This window comes from Lutjanus erythropterus, chromosome 24 (assembly GCF_056507025.1).
Source record: "Lutjanus erythropterus isolate fLutEry1 chromosome 24, fLutEry1.hap2, whole genome shotgun sequence".
Classification (NCBI taxonomy): domain Eukaryota; kingdom Metazoa; phylum Chordata; class Actinopteri; order Lutjaniformes; family Lutjanidae; genus Lutjanus; species Lutjanus erythropterus.
The window spans coordinates 19,075,441-19,092,500 of NC_139340.1; the positions used below are offsets into that span (position 1 = coordinate 19,075,441).

At 39.3% G+C, this 17,060-nt stretch overlaps 1 protein-coding gene across 1 annotated transcript; it reads right to left on the bottom strand.

The window, feature by feature from the left end:
• Window positions 1-2,849: 2,849 nt before the first annotated feature.
• LOC146305022 (T-box transcription factor TBX19-like) lies at window positions 2,850-16,423 on the bottom strand. The gene is made up of 8 exons (XM_084714125.1): window positions 16,117-16,423; window positions 13,523-13,799; window positions 10,241-10,375; window positions 10,045-10,106; window positions 9,398-9,456; window positions 8,164-8,322; window positions 3,279-3,438; window positions 2,850-3,190 (listed from the first exon to the last, which is right to left on the bottom strand). Exons 1-8 carry the CDS (start codon window positions 16,398-16,400, stop codon window positions 3,025-3,027), a joined length of 1,302 nt encoding a protein of 433 aa, XP_084570251.1. The 5' UTR covers window positions 16,401-16,423; the 3' UTR covers window positions 2,850-3,024.
• Window positions 16,424-17,060: the final 637 nt, after the last annotated feature.

A 17,060-nucleotide genomic window follows, 5' to 3' on the forward strand; every position in this document is an offset into this window, starting at 1 on the left:
CATTTTCATTTATTTCTGCATACATTGATTTACATATCTTTCAATATATTTATTGCAGATAAATTACTCTGTATTCCAACAACAACAACAACAACAATAATAATGATAATAATAATAATAATAATAATAATAATAATATACATATGCATACAAACTTTTTTCATAGAACTTTTTATGCCTCTACTTTTACTTAAATGAAGATAATCATTTAACAACTCAGGCAGTGAACCACAGACATGAAAAGTAACTGAGTACAAATACTGTGTTACTGTCCTTACATGGAGTTTTATATATTTATCTGTACTTTACTTTTTACTTTTCTACAAATATGTGAACTTTGTGACTCTCATGTCCACAGAGCGGGTTTGAACTCATGACCTCCGGAGCTAAAAGACACACAGCAGCAGCAGAGACTCAAACCTCCAGACCATCCAGGTCCTCCAGGAGGACAAGGTGTCTGTGTCAAGTGTCCACGGTGTCTGTGTGTCAGGACAGCAGGACATCAATCAGTCTGATCCTCGTTGACTTCATCAGTACTGAAGATGGTCCAGTGGGGAAAGACGCCGACCGCCACTGTGGAGCCGTGGGATCGAACTCCGGCAAGCTGAGGTACGTCACCACGCTGTGTGTGTGTGAGAGTGTGTGTGTGTTCAAACAAACAAACAAAACTAACCTAAAACCCAAAAATCAAAAACAACAACCGCTCAAACCGTCCGAAATCACTTTGCGTTTGCGCTCATTTCTCGTCGCGAATTTCCGCCGAATTTCCGCCGAATTTCCAACTTGAAGGCAGCCGAACCTTCAGAGGAGCCACGAACAGGTGAGTCCAGGTGAGTGTTCTTCATTTCTTCTTTTTCTTTATGTCAAACAGAGAAGTTAAGAAGGACGAGATGAACACGAGAATGATTTCACAACATAAACAACTGTAAGACCGAGCTGCAGGAAAGGCCTGAGATCAGCTCTGATCACAGGTTAACAAAACTAGGTTTAAAATGATTTTACCAACCACAGACCTGACCAATCAAATCAGGCTGAAAAACACTAACTTATGGTTCATCTGTATTCTTTAACAAAGTGTTTGCAACAGTTTGAATTGTATGTTGTATTTTCTGCTACATTGTAACGGAGATAAGAGTAACATACTGTAAAAAAACACTGTGGTAAAGACATTACACTGTAAAAATAAGTTTCAGTAAAGATGTTATTCTGTAAAATGATCCCGTGATGATCACACTGTAAAACACACGTACACTTTACTGACTGTAAAGTTTTTTTTACAGTTTCTCACTGGCAACATTCAAAACATTCAAAAAGTTTAACAGTGTAACTCTTTAACTTGACGGTTTACACACGTGACTTTTGTTTCATTAAAAGTTTTAATTCTGACTTTTAAAAAAGCAACATTTGATTTATTATCTTTCTGTTTATTTGTCATGTTCTTGTTTTGTCAAATGAAGTTTTACTACTTTCTGGTGAATTTTATTAAAACCATATTTGAGGAGATAAATTTCATTTAAAGTGGAGAAAATGCAGGTGTTTCAGTTTTTGCTGCAGTGAGCTCTCCTCTGTCTGTATGTCCAACTTAAAGCTTCTTCTTCTTCTTGTTAAAATAAAATACCACCAACAAACTGTCCTTCAGACCTTTATTGACACAGAGCACAATGACAGGAAGCTGTCTGTCCTCCCGTCTCACCTGTCAAATTCATGCAGCAGCAAATAACATGGAGCAGAAGAAGAATTCAGGACTTTCATTTATTGAATGTTTGTGTGAAACATTTCGTTTGTTTTTTTTCAGCAACAATCAGAAACAGAGAAACAACAAAGAAGCAACAAGCAGCAGCTGAAAGAACGTTGACTTTCACTTTGTCACTGTGATCAGAAACTTCAATATCAATCACTGATCAGTTTCTGCAGCTGATGGACTGTTTGTTAGAATGAAGACAGACAGGAGGAGCAGCCGCAGGGTGAAGAAATGGACACTAGATGGCGCCACAACACCATAAATATCAGCATGAACACTGGTGTGTCTTTACATTCTGTGGTTTTATCACCGAGTATTTTCTCTCTCTGACACGCGGATTCTCTCTGATTATTGACTGCTGACAGAAAATGATGATTATTTACACGCGATTTAAAGAAAAGCTTCAAGTGTAACTGTGTTGTTTGTTCAACCTGAACTCTGTCTTCTCCTGTTTCTGTCTCAGAGACCGATGGACATGTCCAACTCTGTCAAAGTCAACATTTCAATGTTTTTATCAGAAACACATAACAAGATGAAAAATATGTAACAAAACTAAATGATCAACAGAATAATGATGGATATATATATATATATATATATATATATATATATATATATATATATATATATATATATATATGTATTATATATTTCACATTGTTTTCATCTTGTTAAGTCTTTCTGTAGTTCTTGTCTTGTTACGTCTCATTATGTCTTTGCTGTAATCTGTCGTCTCTTTCATCATTACGTCTTTAACGTTGTTTTCCGTCTCGTTCCGTCTGTCCTGTCTGTCTTTTCTCCGTGTCTTTTTGTTCTGTCTGTTGAGCTTGAAGACAAACAGAATCCAGGATGAACAAAAATCATAGTGGAAGCCACTGACTTACAGCTGAGCCGCTGTATCGCTCTGAATCGGTATCCACGTATATGTTGTCCGATATTTTTTACTGAACATAATGCAGATTGTTTTTATTTATTTTATTTTATTTTTTAGTTTGATAGGCAGCTTTTTATTTACATTACATAATTTTTCTCAGTTCAGGTTTGGCCTTTTGTGTGTGTGTGTGTGTGTGTGTGTGTGTGTGTGTGTGTGTGTGTGTGTGTGTTTTTAATTAATAGTTATTTATAATTATAATGAACAAAGATCCTGACTATCCTCCTCAGTGTCAGACACAGAATTCCAGTACTGGTCGAGCTCTGGTTTCCACCAATCACCAGTGTTTATCAGTGTCAACGAGACGTCACCAATCGTCTCCCAGTAATCGACCAATCAATCACATCCCTCCTCAGAAAGAGTGGGTGGGGCCGGGTGGCCATCCAGCACCGCCCACTCGTCCGTGACTGGGCGGCTGCATGAGGCTCTCGCTGCTGATTGGTCCGTGGAGAGCGGTGCAGGGTGAGTGGGCGGGGCTTAGCTCGCCGCATCCGACGGTCCACAGACAGGGATACTGACTGAACACACACAGGTACATGAGTTATACACAGCATGTTTACAGGTGGGCTTCCTGTTGACCATGTAAGGGCGTGGGCGGTGCCTCACCTGGAGTTGTGAGGAGGAGGAGGAGGCTGTGAGGAAGGAGCGCTGCTGGTCAGAGGAAGGGAGGTGGAGGAGGACAAAGAGGAGGAGGAGGAGGAGGCAGGACGAGGGGAGGAGCTGCTCCATCCGTCTGACAACACCTGAACTCCTTCAGACAAACAAACTGACACAACATGTCAATACTTTCATTCAGTCCAATTAAATATGCAAATGAACCCAAACTAATTAAGCCCAATTAAATATGTAAATCAATCCTGATCATTTTATCTACATAAACAGTGTCTCTAAACAATAAAAAGATTTGTAAATGTTTGTAGTTTATACACTGTAAATAAATATCTAATTATTTATTATTATTTTACAGTAAAGTGTGTTTATAAATGCTTATATATTATATATGTTGTATACTAATATTTTATGTCCCATATATATTGTACACCGGATAATATGTACACTGTAAAAAAAAAAAAAAAAAGTCTGTAGAAATTTTTGCCAGGTTTATTTAAAACAGCCCAAAAGGAACAAGGCCTCCATATTCACCCTTTAGTTTACTGTGATACTACATCATAAAGTCAAATGTTGGGTTTTGTGATCAATTACATTTTAATGTTAAAATATTAAAAATATTAAAACATTAGTCTGTGTTCTGTTCTCTCTGGAGGACTACAGTCCCTCTTCAGTTACCATCCAGAGGTAAATTCAATTTATATAATGAAAACCATCTGATTGATTTTAAAAGCGCCTCCAAACTGACTATTTCTCTCGTATAGTTCGGGATTGTTCATTTGTTGATATTAATGCGCCGAATTTCAAATCGACCAATCAGCGCATCGTATCTGACTCCCGTGACGTGTGACCTGTGACCTGTGACCTGTGAACCTCCGACCAGCGGACACGGTGAGTTTAGTTTCCGCATTGTTCGCCGGAGGAGCTTCGTCATCAGCGGTGTGGATGTTTCAGACTTTGCCGCAGCAGAAGTTGAAGCAGTCTGAAGTTTCCTCGGTGAGTAAATCAACACCAGTTAAAGACTTTAACTGAATCGTGTTTATTCGGTTTATGAAGAGGTTTTCATTACAGACAGCGAACAATGCGCTTTACGTCTAGCTACATTAGACTTTTATAACAGCCTGGAAACGTCTGTAATACATGTTCAGACGTATTTAGGAGACAGAGTGTATTATTAGCATCGTTTCATTAGTTTGACTGCTGTAGAAACATGCGGTGTGGGTTTACCGCATGGTTTATCCCCGCCTGGCGGGCTAAAGCGGGATCCGTCTATGTGCTGAAGCCTCTGTTTAGCTCACCGCGCTGCTCGTGTTTGTTGCTAATAAAACCTGCGTGTATTTGACTGTCGGACATGTATCCTTGTAACATATGTGGAGAAAACGTTTACCGCAATAAACCCCGACATGTAACGTTATTTAAATGTGTTGGAACAAGTTGTAAGCAGGTGTTTTCAAAGTCGCACTTCTGTCGTCATCACAACAGAACACTAACCGTTACTCAGGACGTGACGTTAACGCCGTTAAAATGCAGCGTGTCACTTTGTGAACGGCAGCGTGATTTAAAGGAGGAGGACAGCAGGACGTCCAGAGAAACACACTGAGTTCCACTACAGGTTCCACCATACAGGAACCTGCCTGTGTGTCGGAGGCTGAACACACTGCAGGGGATGGGTCTAATTTCAGCGACCTGTATCTGAGAACTATATGTATATTTTACATGAAACTACAGGGACAGCATCTTCTTCCAGTGTCTCCCATTCAAAACGTTGTTGAAGAAAGAGCATCTGTTCCATTTTGTGCTGAGGAGGTTCAGATGGAGAGTGATCCACCAACAGCCGGCCTTGTTGTGTGGTAAGAAAACTGAACCAAGCTTTCTCCACCAGTATACTAACACACTTTACTCTTGGCTTGTTTACTTTCATGTTAGCTTGTAGTCCACTTTGAGACACTGGCTAACATTTTGCCTGATTACAAGTTCAGTAGATTGTATGACTCTCATCCTATATTGAAATAATTAACCGTTTGATATTGAAGCCCTTGTCATTAAAGTAAATTTTTTTTTCATGTTGTTTGTTCTTAGGGTCCTCCTGCTTTGCCGCTGAGACATTTATGTTGAGCATCGACAAAGAGGTCGTCAACGATCACATCACTTCCTTCACATCTGGCTGATGTTCAGTTACTGCTGCTTCAACGTACTCTACCAGTGGAACTACGGTCTACACTGGACTTCCTCCAACGGTCAAATGTCTTTCTTTTTATAATATTAGATAATGCAAGGTGTTTGATCTCTCTCTCTCTCTCTCTCTCTCTCTCTCTCTCTCTCTCTCTCTCTCTCATAAAGGTGTTTCTTTTCAATAAATCCAGAGAAAGGTACCAAAGTCTCTGATCTCAGACCTTCCAGTGATGTTGAGGGATTATATGATAAAATGTACACTGGATGTTAGATACACTGCAGATACATAGTTTTACTAGATAAATTGTCTTGTACAGTTTGTACATGTTCAGCTTTACTACACTGGTTTTGTACTTTAAACAAGTTGAGGTAAATTTTCTAGTTCCAGGAATGTCTGAGATTAAAATGTCAACACTTAACTGGAGGTATACAATTCATATACTTAAAGGAACAGTTCCCTTTAAAGTTAAATTCAGACATTATCTGCTCACCCTCATGCACATGAGAAGTCTAGTGTCGTTTTTTTACAGAACAAAACAGCTTTCAGCATTTCTTCCAAAACAACAGAAGTCTATACAGATCAGTAATAAAACATGATAAAAATAATTGTATGTCTCCAAACTGCTCATCTGCTTTTTACCACAGATCTCTATAGACTTCCATTGTTTTGGAAAAATCCTGAAAGCTGTTAGTGTTTTGTGGATTAAAAAAAAAACTGCTCTGGATTTGTCATCAGCATGAGTGTGAAGAGATAATGAATGAATTCTCTTTTAAAGTGAACTATTCCTTTAAGTAATACTCACATAATTCATATTAAATTACTTCATGCACTAATGAAGGATGCATTTTGCATTTTGCTGTTTCAGCTCGACTTTAATAGATCATCAATCGAGGATTCTTAGTTCAGTTACTTCATATGTTCATTGATATTTGACTAAATTGGCTTGATTTTTTTTTTTTTTTTGTATAAAAGTTTATGGACACCACCTTAATTTTCCTTAAAACTTTGAAGGGAATAGACTGAATATGATATGATCAGATATTTTTAAGCTCAGCAGTGTGCTGCAGGCTGCGCCAATAAAAGTGTAACTCGCTAACAAAATAATACCAGTGTTTCCTCGAGCTGGGGCTGAGAGAGATGCTCTCATTTTGGCTAACACTGGCCACAGAGCTACCTGTGCTTCCCGCCTCGCCACGTACGGTTCGTTTAAAAAACGCTGATATTTTGCTTGGCGGGTTGAACAGCTGGGGAACCTCCATCGTCCAGTTACAATTTTTGTTTGTTTGTTGTTGTTTTTTTACCGTAATGGTGGGAAACTGTCTCTCCTCGGCTCTCTGAGTGTGGGTGGGTGTGTCTGTACCGGTGCATCAGTGTCTGCTGTGAGCGAGGGGGGGGGGGGGGACCCGCCCGTCACCGAGGAGTTAGCTTTTTTATTTGATAAAAAGAACACATGTTATAGACCCTTTTAAAATATAAATTAAATAATGAAATTTAAAAAAATCTACAACTTGAATTTCTGTGTGGGCGTCTGTTGGGGGGGCGGGGCGTCTGTTGGGGGGGCGGGGCGTCCTGCCAAATACACTATAGGAGAAACACTGAATACCATCAGGTGACCAACAAATTCTATTAGGCATAAAGCCATAATGATTCAGGTGTTCATCAAGCTGATCTTGTCAAATATCAAATAACGTATTAAGTGTGTGACTTAGTTGATGATCTATTAAGTATGAATGAAGTTATAGTGACTTCATAATTAATTGTCCGTCTTTTGTTATTGCATGTAGTATCATCATGAACTCTGCATAATTAAACATTCCTTAAGTATCTGACTTGTTTCTCTCAAGTGAAGTCTTATATTTTAAAGTTTACTTGCAGTCACAAGGAAAAGTATTTCTTTGGATTTTAAACTTTTGCTCTCCTTCAGGGATGATTTTATTTTGATAATGTGAAAATGATACCCTGATATCACTTTATGGTTAGATTTGTACCAAAACATGCACTTAAATGTTCTCAAGATGTTCTCAAATTAAGCGTAAAGGTTTCTCAGCAAATTGTTACTGTTTGTTCAAATAAAGAGTTTCTATATTTGAAATTTTAAGGTGGAAGTTTTTGTGGCTGTTTTGGTAACAATTTTCATGTAAAACAATTTTTTTAAAAATGTTAAAACGTTTTTTTATGGTAAAATATCAAATTGAGCACATTTTTAAACCATAAAATCAACGGTATCAATATTTTTTTTTTTACTGTAAATGTATAAAAGGTTTTACTGTAATTTATCAGTATAGTTCTGACAACCACAGCTGCCAGTATTTTACTGTAAAAATAACTGTTTTTGTTACAGTGTATGTAAACTACTGTAAATAAATGTGTGTAATGTTTATGAATGTAGTTTTATAAACAGTAAATAATGTATTTTAGTGTGTGTATATTCCTGTGTTTGTATTTAAGTCAACATTTGTTGTACAAATAAATGTATATTAAACTCTATGTAAATGTCCATAGATGTGTGTATCCATACTGTATATAAATACATGTATAATGTGTTTATTTATTGTTGTAATATTTTATATGAACAAACATCCTCATTGTTTCAGGTTTAAATACATACAGAACGTATATAAACTATACAAGTAAATCTATAATGACAACTATGACATTTAAACAAAAATAAAACTGTTTTTAGATGTTTACACACACACACACTCTTACCTGAGGAGTGTGAGCGGTGCGGCAGGTAGGCGGTGGGATAAGGTGTGTGTCGCCCTGGGTAACCGTGGTGTTTGTAACCATGGTGATGATGTGATGTCAGCGGGAGGCTGCTGCCATACGAAAAAGCTCCGCCTCCTCCAGCTGAGCACAGTGACCAACCTGACACACACACACACACACACACACACACACGCACACACAGTTAGCAGAACATATTAAAACTAATCAATAACTTGAACATGATGTAGTAGAACAGACAATAAAACATTGGCGGCCATCTTGGATTTTGTTAACATCTGCAAAGATCAAAGGACACAAAACAAAGGAAATGACATCATTGTATTTATTTTACTTTTTTAAATCTGTAAATATATATGTATAAGTATACACATATAAATACATATAAGTATAAATATCTGTATATGTATACCAGTGCTACACATAAATACATTACATGTACAGTTTTTATAAATGACATTAAAATAAATTACATGTATAAAAACTGTATATGCAGTACACACACAGATAAGAACATCTGTACACCTAATATAATATATACACTATATTATATTTGCTTTGTTTTTGTACAACCTTTTTAACATAACTTATAATTAAATTACATATTTACGTCACAGCCAAACTGTCACATGAAGGAAAATCAGTTTGGATTTTAGGATTTGATGTTGAAGAGCAGCAGCAGAGATGTTCAGTTACCACGACAACACGTGACGTTTATTTTTCTTTAATATTTAGACTTTTGTTAAAAAAATGTAACACGTCTACAGCTTAATTATGACAATTTAAAATTCACTGTTTTAATACTTTTAACATCCTGATCATTCTGATAATTCTCATTTACATGAAACACAATAAAACATTTAAATTGTTAAAATATCTATACAGTATAATTACACACACACACACACACACACACACCTATGTCTGCAGACCTATGCACACTACATGTACAGGTTTTATACATTATATATATGAACATATATAACATATATATTTAAAAAGCACAAAATACTAGCTTAATATTTTTTCTTGTAAAATTTCATATTTGTTTGTTGCAGAAAATTTTTCTGTCATTCTTCTTAGAATAAAAAAAAACATTTCCTTTTTTTTACCCTGTACATGCTGTATATTTTATAAGTATATTTATATAAAGAAATAAAATAAAATGTTTACATTTCCAAGTCAAACAGAGGCTGATTAAATAGTTTTGACTCACAGGGTTGAATCCCAGCACGACTCTCCAGTGACTCCGGTAAGCCCCGTCCGCCTGGGTTCCTGAGGAGGATAAATCAAACTGTGTGTGTGTGTGTGTGTGTGTGTGTGTGTGTGTGTGTGTGTGTGGTTTCCGTATCTGTCTCACTTGACACCATCGCTCCAAACGAGTGAGACGTGGAGCTCTGAGCAGCTGATAATGACTCTCTAATCACCTGCTAATGCTAACTTCCTCTGGTATCCTGGTGAGAAATGCTAAGTGCTAAGTGTCTGCTGACCGACACCTGGCTGCTTCACACACTCACTCGTTCAAATACAAACACTAACAGAGAACAGGAAGAAGTACTTTCACTCCTGAACTTGACTACAGCTGTTTCTGACATAGAGAAAGTTTAGAAATTAATTGGACGTTAAATTGCTGCTGTCAGATTGATCACAGGTGGAGCTCGTGGACGTGTGCTCCAGAACAAGACATTTCAGGACGTCTTCCTGGACATTTTTCATGGACCAAACAACTGACTGATTAGTGGAAAAATTATTGTCAGATTGATCACTAGATGAAAAACAGCAAGTAAAGTAAGTGAAACTTTTTGGGGCATCAAGGCCAAAATCATAATTATTGTTTCTGTAGTTGTGAGAAAATGATCGTACCTCTCTTTAGCGTCCAGGAAAGCTTTAGCAAACGGGTTGTATTTGATCTTCAGAGCTGTGATCTGCACACAGGAGAAAACAACCAGTGTTACAGCTGAGGGTCAAACTGATCTTTAATTTAACCCTTTACTGAATCATTAAGTGATGCAACACAAGAACAACACTGTTTTTTATGGGTTTTTTTGTGTGTGTGTACCTCTTCGTTCTGATAGGCTGTGACGGCGATGAACTGTGTCTCTTTGAAGGAAACGTTGGAAACCAGACGGTGACGAGAGCCGACGCACACGATGTGGAGCTGAGGCTCGTATTTATGGAGGGAGTTCAACATGATCTGAGGACACAGTGAGACACCTGTTCATACACCTGTTTATACCTGTTCATACAGCTGTTTATACCTGTTCATACACCTGTTCATACACCTGTTCATACACCTGCTCATACACCTGCTTACACCTGTTCATACACCTGTTCATACAGCTGTTTATACACCTGCTCATACACCTGTTTATGCCTGTTCATGCACCTGTTTATACCTGTTCATACACCTGTTCATACACCTGCTCATACACCTGCTCATACACCTGCTTATACCTGTTCATACACCTGTTCATACAGCTGTTTATACACCTGCTCATACACCTGCTTATACCTGTTCATACAGCTGTTCATACACCTGCTCATACACCTGCTTACACCTGTTCATACACCTGTTCATACACCTGTTTATACCTGTTCATGCACCTGTTTATACCTGTTCATACAGGAGCTGCTTGAATGTGATGTTGCTCTTGTGTCTTTTGTACACACTGTGGTCAACACTTTGTTGTTGTTGTTGTTGTTGTTGTTGTTGTTGTTGTTGGTCAGTCTCTCTGATGCAGACGGTCTTGTTGTTCGCGGTGGAGTCAGATTACCGTCATGTGTGACAGATGTGTGTATTACTGTCAGTATTTTCTAAAGTACTTCAGCAGTACTTTGTCAAACCAAAGTTTGAGAACTAGTTTGTACTTTTGAATGAATGAAAAACAAACATCAGATCCAGGTGTCGTTTTTTTGTCCGTCAGTCTGCAGGAGAGTTTGTGGAGTGGAGCCATCTTTGTCTTTTGGCCCAAACACTCTTTTATCCATCTGTCGTCCATCTCTCCATCAACCCCTCCACCTCCACCTCCTCCTCCTCCTCCGCCTCCTCCTCCTCTTCCCCCTCACTAACGAGGCCCAATTAACCAATCCGAGCTCTCCAGGCCGACACACAAAAACAAACTGTTTTCTATTCAGATTGAGAGGCTGGCTTCACATCTGACCCCGCCGCTGTCTGTCTGTGTGTGTGTGTGTGTGTGTTTACCCTGGCAGTGCCCACATTAGCTGGAGTGTGTGTGTGTGTGTGTTTGAATATAGTTTACCTCTCTGTCTCTCTCGTCCATCTGAAGCATGATGGGTAAATTAATTTCCCAGTAAAAAACATAATTACCATAATGTACAAATAAGCTGAGCAATTATTTCATTATGGCTGAGCTCTCTGTTCCAACTCTGCATTACTGCTGCCCGCGCGTGTGTGTGTGTGTGTGTGTGTGTGTGTGTGTGTGTGTTTGGACAGGGATAATGGGGTAAATATAAACAACATTATTGCCAATTTTGTAGTGCTGGACGTGTGTGTGTGTGTGTGTGTGTGTGTGTGTGTGTGTGTGTGTGTGTGTGTGTGTGTGTGTGTGTGTGTGTGAAGGCCTCTCTGAGTGGTGAACGGCTCTCGACAGGAAGTGCATTAAACTGCTGCCGGCCAATTAAGAGCTGTTTATCCCGTTCCCGTGGTTACGAGGGGGCGAGCAGGTGAAGTGAGCGAGGAGAGGGACTGAAGTGGCTAATTAGAGGCGGTAGTCTCTCGCCCACTCCAGCACAATACGGGGAGGAGAGACGAGAGAGGAAGAGACGCTCTTGACATGGAGAGGACGATAATGGACAGAAGAAGAAGCAGAAGAGTGAAGAGTGGTAAGAAACATGAAGGAGGAACAAGAAAAAAAAAGAGCAAACAGAGGAGAGAACGAAAATAAAAATAAGAGAAAGAAAACTTAAGAAGGACGGAGGTGGAATGAATACCTGAACAAATGTAAGAAAGAGTTCTGTACACGTTCTGTGTTCTGTGTTCTGTCCAGTGTCAAACTGGGACGCTGTGCAAAACGTGAACAAAAACAGGATGCAATGATTTGCAAGAACTTTTCAACTTAAAATCATTCTAAAAATTATTATGTATAATGATCACGAGTTTTAAAAAAAGGTCCAAACGGAGCGCATGGGTCCATTTTTCAATGGACAAGAATATGACAGAATTAATTCTTCACCATTTTCTGATATTTTATGATTTGCAAAAACTTTCTGACCTGTATTCAGATGAATACAGCAGAGAGACATCGTCTCGCTGAAGAAGACGTCAGGGATGATGTCTCTCCAAACAGACGAGACCGTTACCACACAAGTGTGTCACACACACAAAACTTTCTTCCCAACCAACTGGAACTGGATAAATATTTGTCCTTTACTGGACCACAAGAAGACGCTGTTGTATGTCAGGCAGACGACCTCTGAACTCTACTGTACTTTACTGCAGTAGAAGACAGTCTGATCCTCAAGCAGGTCTGAAACCAACACCAGACCGTCAAACAAAGTCTCTACAACTGTCTGTCTGACACACTGATTTACCTGAGAGGTGACAGAGACACTGGACAAACATTTGTATCAGTCTCTAGTATCAAACTAAATTTAGTTTCTATTAGATAATAATTCAGCTGTCAAATGATCAGCTGCTTGTGGTTCTTTGTACCCGAAGCCTCTGAGCACGTTTAACTCTTTCCTTTGGTGGCTGGACTTTAAAATTTAGCCCTCAGTCTCAAAGTCCTAAACCATCATCTTAAAGATTGGACTACTGTCGCTGACCGTCGAGTTCTGGTTCTCACTTTTTGTTTTGGACCCAAACCTTCACAACACAGAGGGGACGTTAAGGACTGACTACAGAACCTCAAAGTCTCCAGTCACCGTCCTACAGACCGAGCTGGTCAAACTCTTCTTCTCTGAGGTTTTCACTTTTATTTTTTGGACCGCAGTCATCAAAATTCAGTGAGGATGATGATGATGATGATGATGATGATGATGATGATGATGATGATGATGATGAAGAGGACTGAACACACAAACCTACAACCTGAGCTGCTGGAACAGACCAGCGGCCTCTCAATCACTGCGGCTCATTAGGATCAAACTTCGACTCTCAGATGCATCGATCGGTCGTCCGTCGTCCTGAGCTCCTGATCAAACAGGTCAGTCCTGTTCCCTTTAGAACCAAGCCTTTAAAATTCACTGAGGGGCCGCAGCCACAGCCTCACAACTTCCTGTCGTCTCTGACCCTGAGTCACTCACTCAAACACACGTCCACAGTGTGTTCAGGCTGGACTTCAACCATCAATGTCAAAACTTCAAGTAAACTGTCACACACCTGTCCTCCTCCGTTGACCTTGTTGGTGAGTTTGACCTTGTTGAAGGTCACCGCCGCCTTCATCCAGTGAGCTCCGAAGTTCGGCGAGTCAGGGTGGATGTAGATGCCGCCGTGGCCCCGCCCCTCGCCGCGGCCCTCCGCCCGGCCGGCCGCCACCCACTCCCCGTTCACGAACTTCCAGCGGCAGCCGTCGGCCGGCACGAAGTCGAGCAGGAAGGAGTACATGGAGCTGGGGTCGAGACCGGACACGCTGACCTTCAGGACCGGGAACATTCGGCTGCACGGACATGATGACACGTTCAATTATGAGCAGCCATTTTATTTGTTAAAGTGTCAGAGTCTCTTCATGTTAATCAAAACACACATTTTTATTTATTGATCTTTGATTTAGAAGAACTACAGAGTCGACACGTTCTGGCCGAGACACAGCTGAAAGAAATATTATTGAATACATTTGTCTAAAAATAGAACGTTAACCAGAGTTTGGCTTTTTTAATAAAACAGGAAGTGAGACAGGGGTCCTTAGAGTTTAGCTGACCCTTTATATGCCTGATTAAATCATCTGGAACACAACTTTAAAGACAGATCTTTATACTTCTGTTATCAGCAGCTGCTGTTAGTTTCACATTTTTAAATTGTTTAAAGTTGTGAAATTTAGAAATTAAAAAAAATAAAGCAAACCAAAGCATTTAACAAATTACATATATTTCACATATAAATACTTAAAAATATACATGTATGTATATATATATGTGTGTGTATTTGTATTATGCTGTCAGATTATCATTACATTAGTGACTAAAAAGGTGTTAAAATAATGATAATAATATTTAAACTCTTCTCATGATGTATCTAAAATTCATTTAGACATTAATTAATAATTAATAATTCAGTTTGTTAGTTTCAGAGGAAGTGAAGGTATTTTAAAAATACCAAACTGTACAAATACTCTGTTCCATGTAAAAGTATAGATTCAAAATGTTACTTTAATAAAAGTATTTAAGTATAATCTTGAAGTATTCTGCAGTAAAAGTACTCGATGTCATCATCAGATTGTGACACATTAATATAAAAGCAGATTTTTTGCTTCTTCTGTCTCTCATTGATTTCTCTGTTTGTAAAATACCAGAAATTAGAAAGAGTCCAAATTAATATTAGAAATGATTTGGTTTCATTTAAACAACGAAGAAAAAGTGATTTATTTTCTGATAATTAATGCTGAATGTTGAATCTTGCTTCATATTTTTAAAGTTCTTCACGTGTTTTGCGTGATAAATCAGTTCTGACTTCAGCTGTGAAAAGTTCCCTCTGAGGTTTGGTGGAACAGAAGCAGAACGCAGCAGAAAATGGAACAACTCAAGTAAAGCAGAAGTTCCGCCACGTGTTTCACCTTCTGTGGATAAAAACTGACATCGTATCGAAGTTTTTCCCGCGTCTGACGCCACGCTGAGACAAACAGGCTGCTCTCCAGCAGTAATAGCGGTTGAAGTGGCGTTCTGCAGGTGTGAATGGAGTGTTCTCCCACCGCAGGGCGCGACTGGTCAACCCGCCTCGGCTCAGCACAAAAAACCCCCCACACACAGGCGACGTTAGCGGCTGCTATCGAGACTAATGAATAACCCCGCTTAACAGGATCAGATTCAGGAGTCAAACACACACACACACACACACACACACACACAGCGTCACAGCAGTGTCCTCTCAGCTGAAAACCAACCGGTTCCCAAACATCGCAGCCCACAAACATTTGTAGGAAATAAATCAATAAAGTTCTGTTTTTATCATCAGAATGTTTTGTTTCACTGAGTAGAATTCAGCCTTCAACCAAACTCTGTTCAGTTTTTAGAGTATTTAAAAAAATCAGTCCTTTAATTATTCATTTATTCAAATTTCTGACATTAACACTAGAAAATACAGTGCAATACACCTGTTTTTAAACTTCTGATCAATCTGACAATATTTTTTCCATTAATCAATCAGTTGTTTGGTGCATAAAATGTCAGAAAATGTTGATCAAAGTCCAAGATGACGTCCTCAGATTTCTTGTTTTGGAGCGCATGTCTGTCCGCTCCCCCGTCATCAATCAGCCATTCATTTCTCATTTTAAGTCTCAAACTAATCATACATATTGATAACACAGGTGTAAAAATGTGCTTTTATAATCATCTTTTTTTAAAATATATTTTTTAATGAAAATGTTGGACCCAGATTTCTGTCAACAAAATCCAGATTTAATCAGGCATAGAAAAGGTGAGCTACACCTTAAGGACCCCTGTCTCACTTCCTAGTTTAAAGCCATGTCAGTTTGAGTTTGGTCCATGACCCATCTGCTAACATGGAGGGGGCGGGGCTTATGACCTATACTGCAGCCAGCCGCCAGTTGTCATAACAACCAAGAATGACTGTTAAAAAAAGAAAAGATCCATAAACAATTAAACAATAAAAAAAAACAGCATGAAAGGTGTAAGAAAATGAAAATGATGTAAACATGTAACACAGAAATACATAACGAAATGAAAACAACGTAACAGGATGAAAAGTACGAGATGTAACAGGACAAAAATGACGTAACACTCAGACGTCGTCGTGGTTACCGTCCGTTCTTGGTGACGATCATCTCGTTAGTGATGTGCTGGAACTTCCTCCACAGCTCAGCGTCCTCCAGCGTCACCCTGAGTTCCCGCTCCGTCGGGTCGCCCTTCTCCCGCCCCGCCTGGAGCTCGCTCTCCACCGCGCTCAGCAGCCGGGACATGCAGCGCTCGGCGGAACCCGGGCTGCACGCCGCCGTCCCGCCGGACCGAACGACGGCGCCGGAGGTCCGGTCTGCTGAAGACACAGAACCAGACTCCCCGTCGTCCTGTAGCCCCTCCACCTTCATCTGCACGCAAACATCAAACACAACTGAAGGGTTCCAAAAACGTTCTACCTGAAGGGCTGAGGTTCTACCCACAACCATTTACTTCAGTAAGAACCCTTTTCATTCAAAGAACCCATTTTGAAAGAAAGAGTTCTTGAAGTATTGTTGAATTCCTTAAAGAACCAAGGGTTCCTAGTAGAACCTTCCTGGGTTTGTTCTAGATAAAAGCCCTTAGGATTTAAAATATTCTAAATAGAACATTCCATGTAGAACGTTCCAGGTGGGTTCAAAGTAAAACCCTTTGAATATAAAAAGGTTCTTGGTAGATCTCAATAAAATGCTTGGACTAAAAAAAGGTCCTTGGTAGAACCCCCTGGGTTCTTGTTAACACCCTTAGAAGGTTGAAAGGTTCCTGATTGAACCCTCAGGAAGGGTTCTAGATGGAACCATTATACCATAGAATAGTTCTTCCCTCTCAAAGGGGGTTCTGGGTGAACCTTTCATATAGCCCTTAATGCTGAGTTCTAGGTAGAACCCTCTGAAAGGGTTCCTAGTGGAACCCTTACAGAAGATGCAACCAAAAACCAAAAAGTTTAGTTTATGGTTGTAATAAGAAGTGAAACTTAAAATTGGTTTAGAAATTCTAATAAGTTAAAAACGTCGAGTTCCAGCAGAATTGAA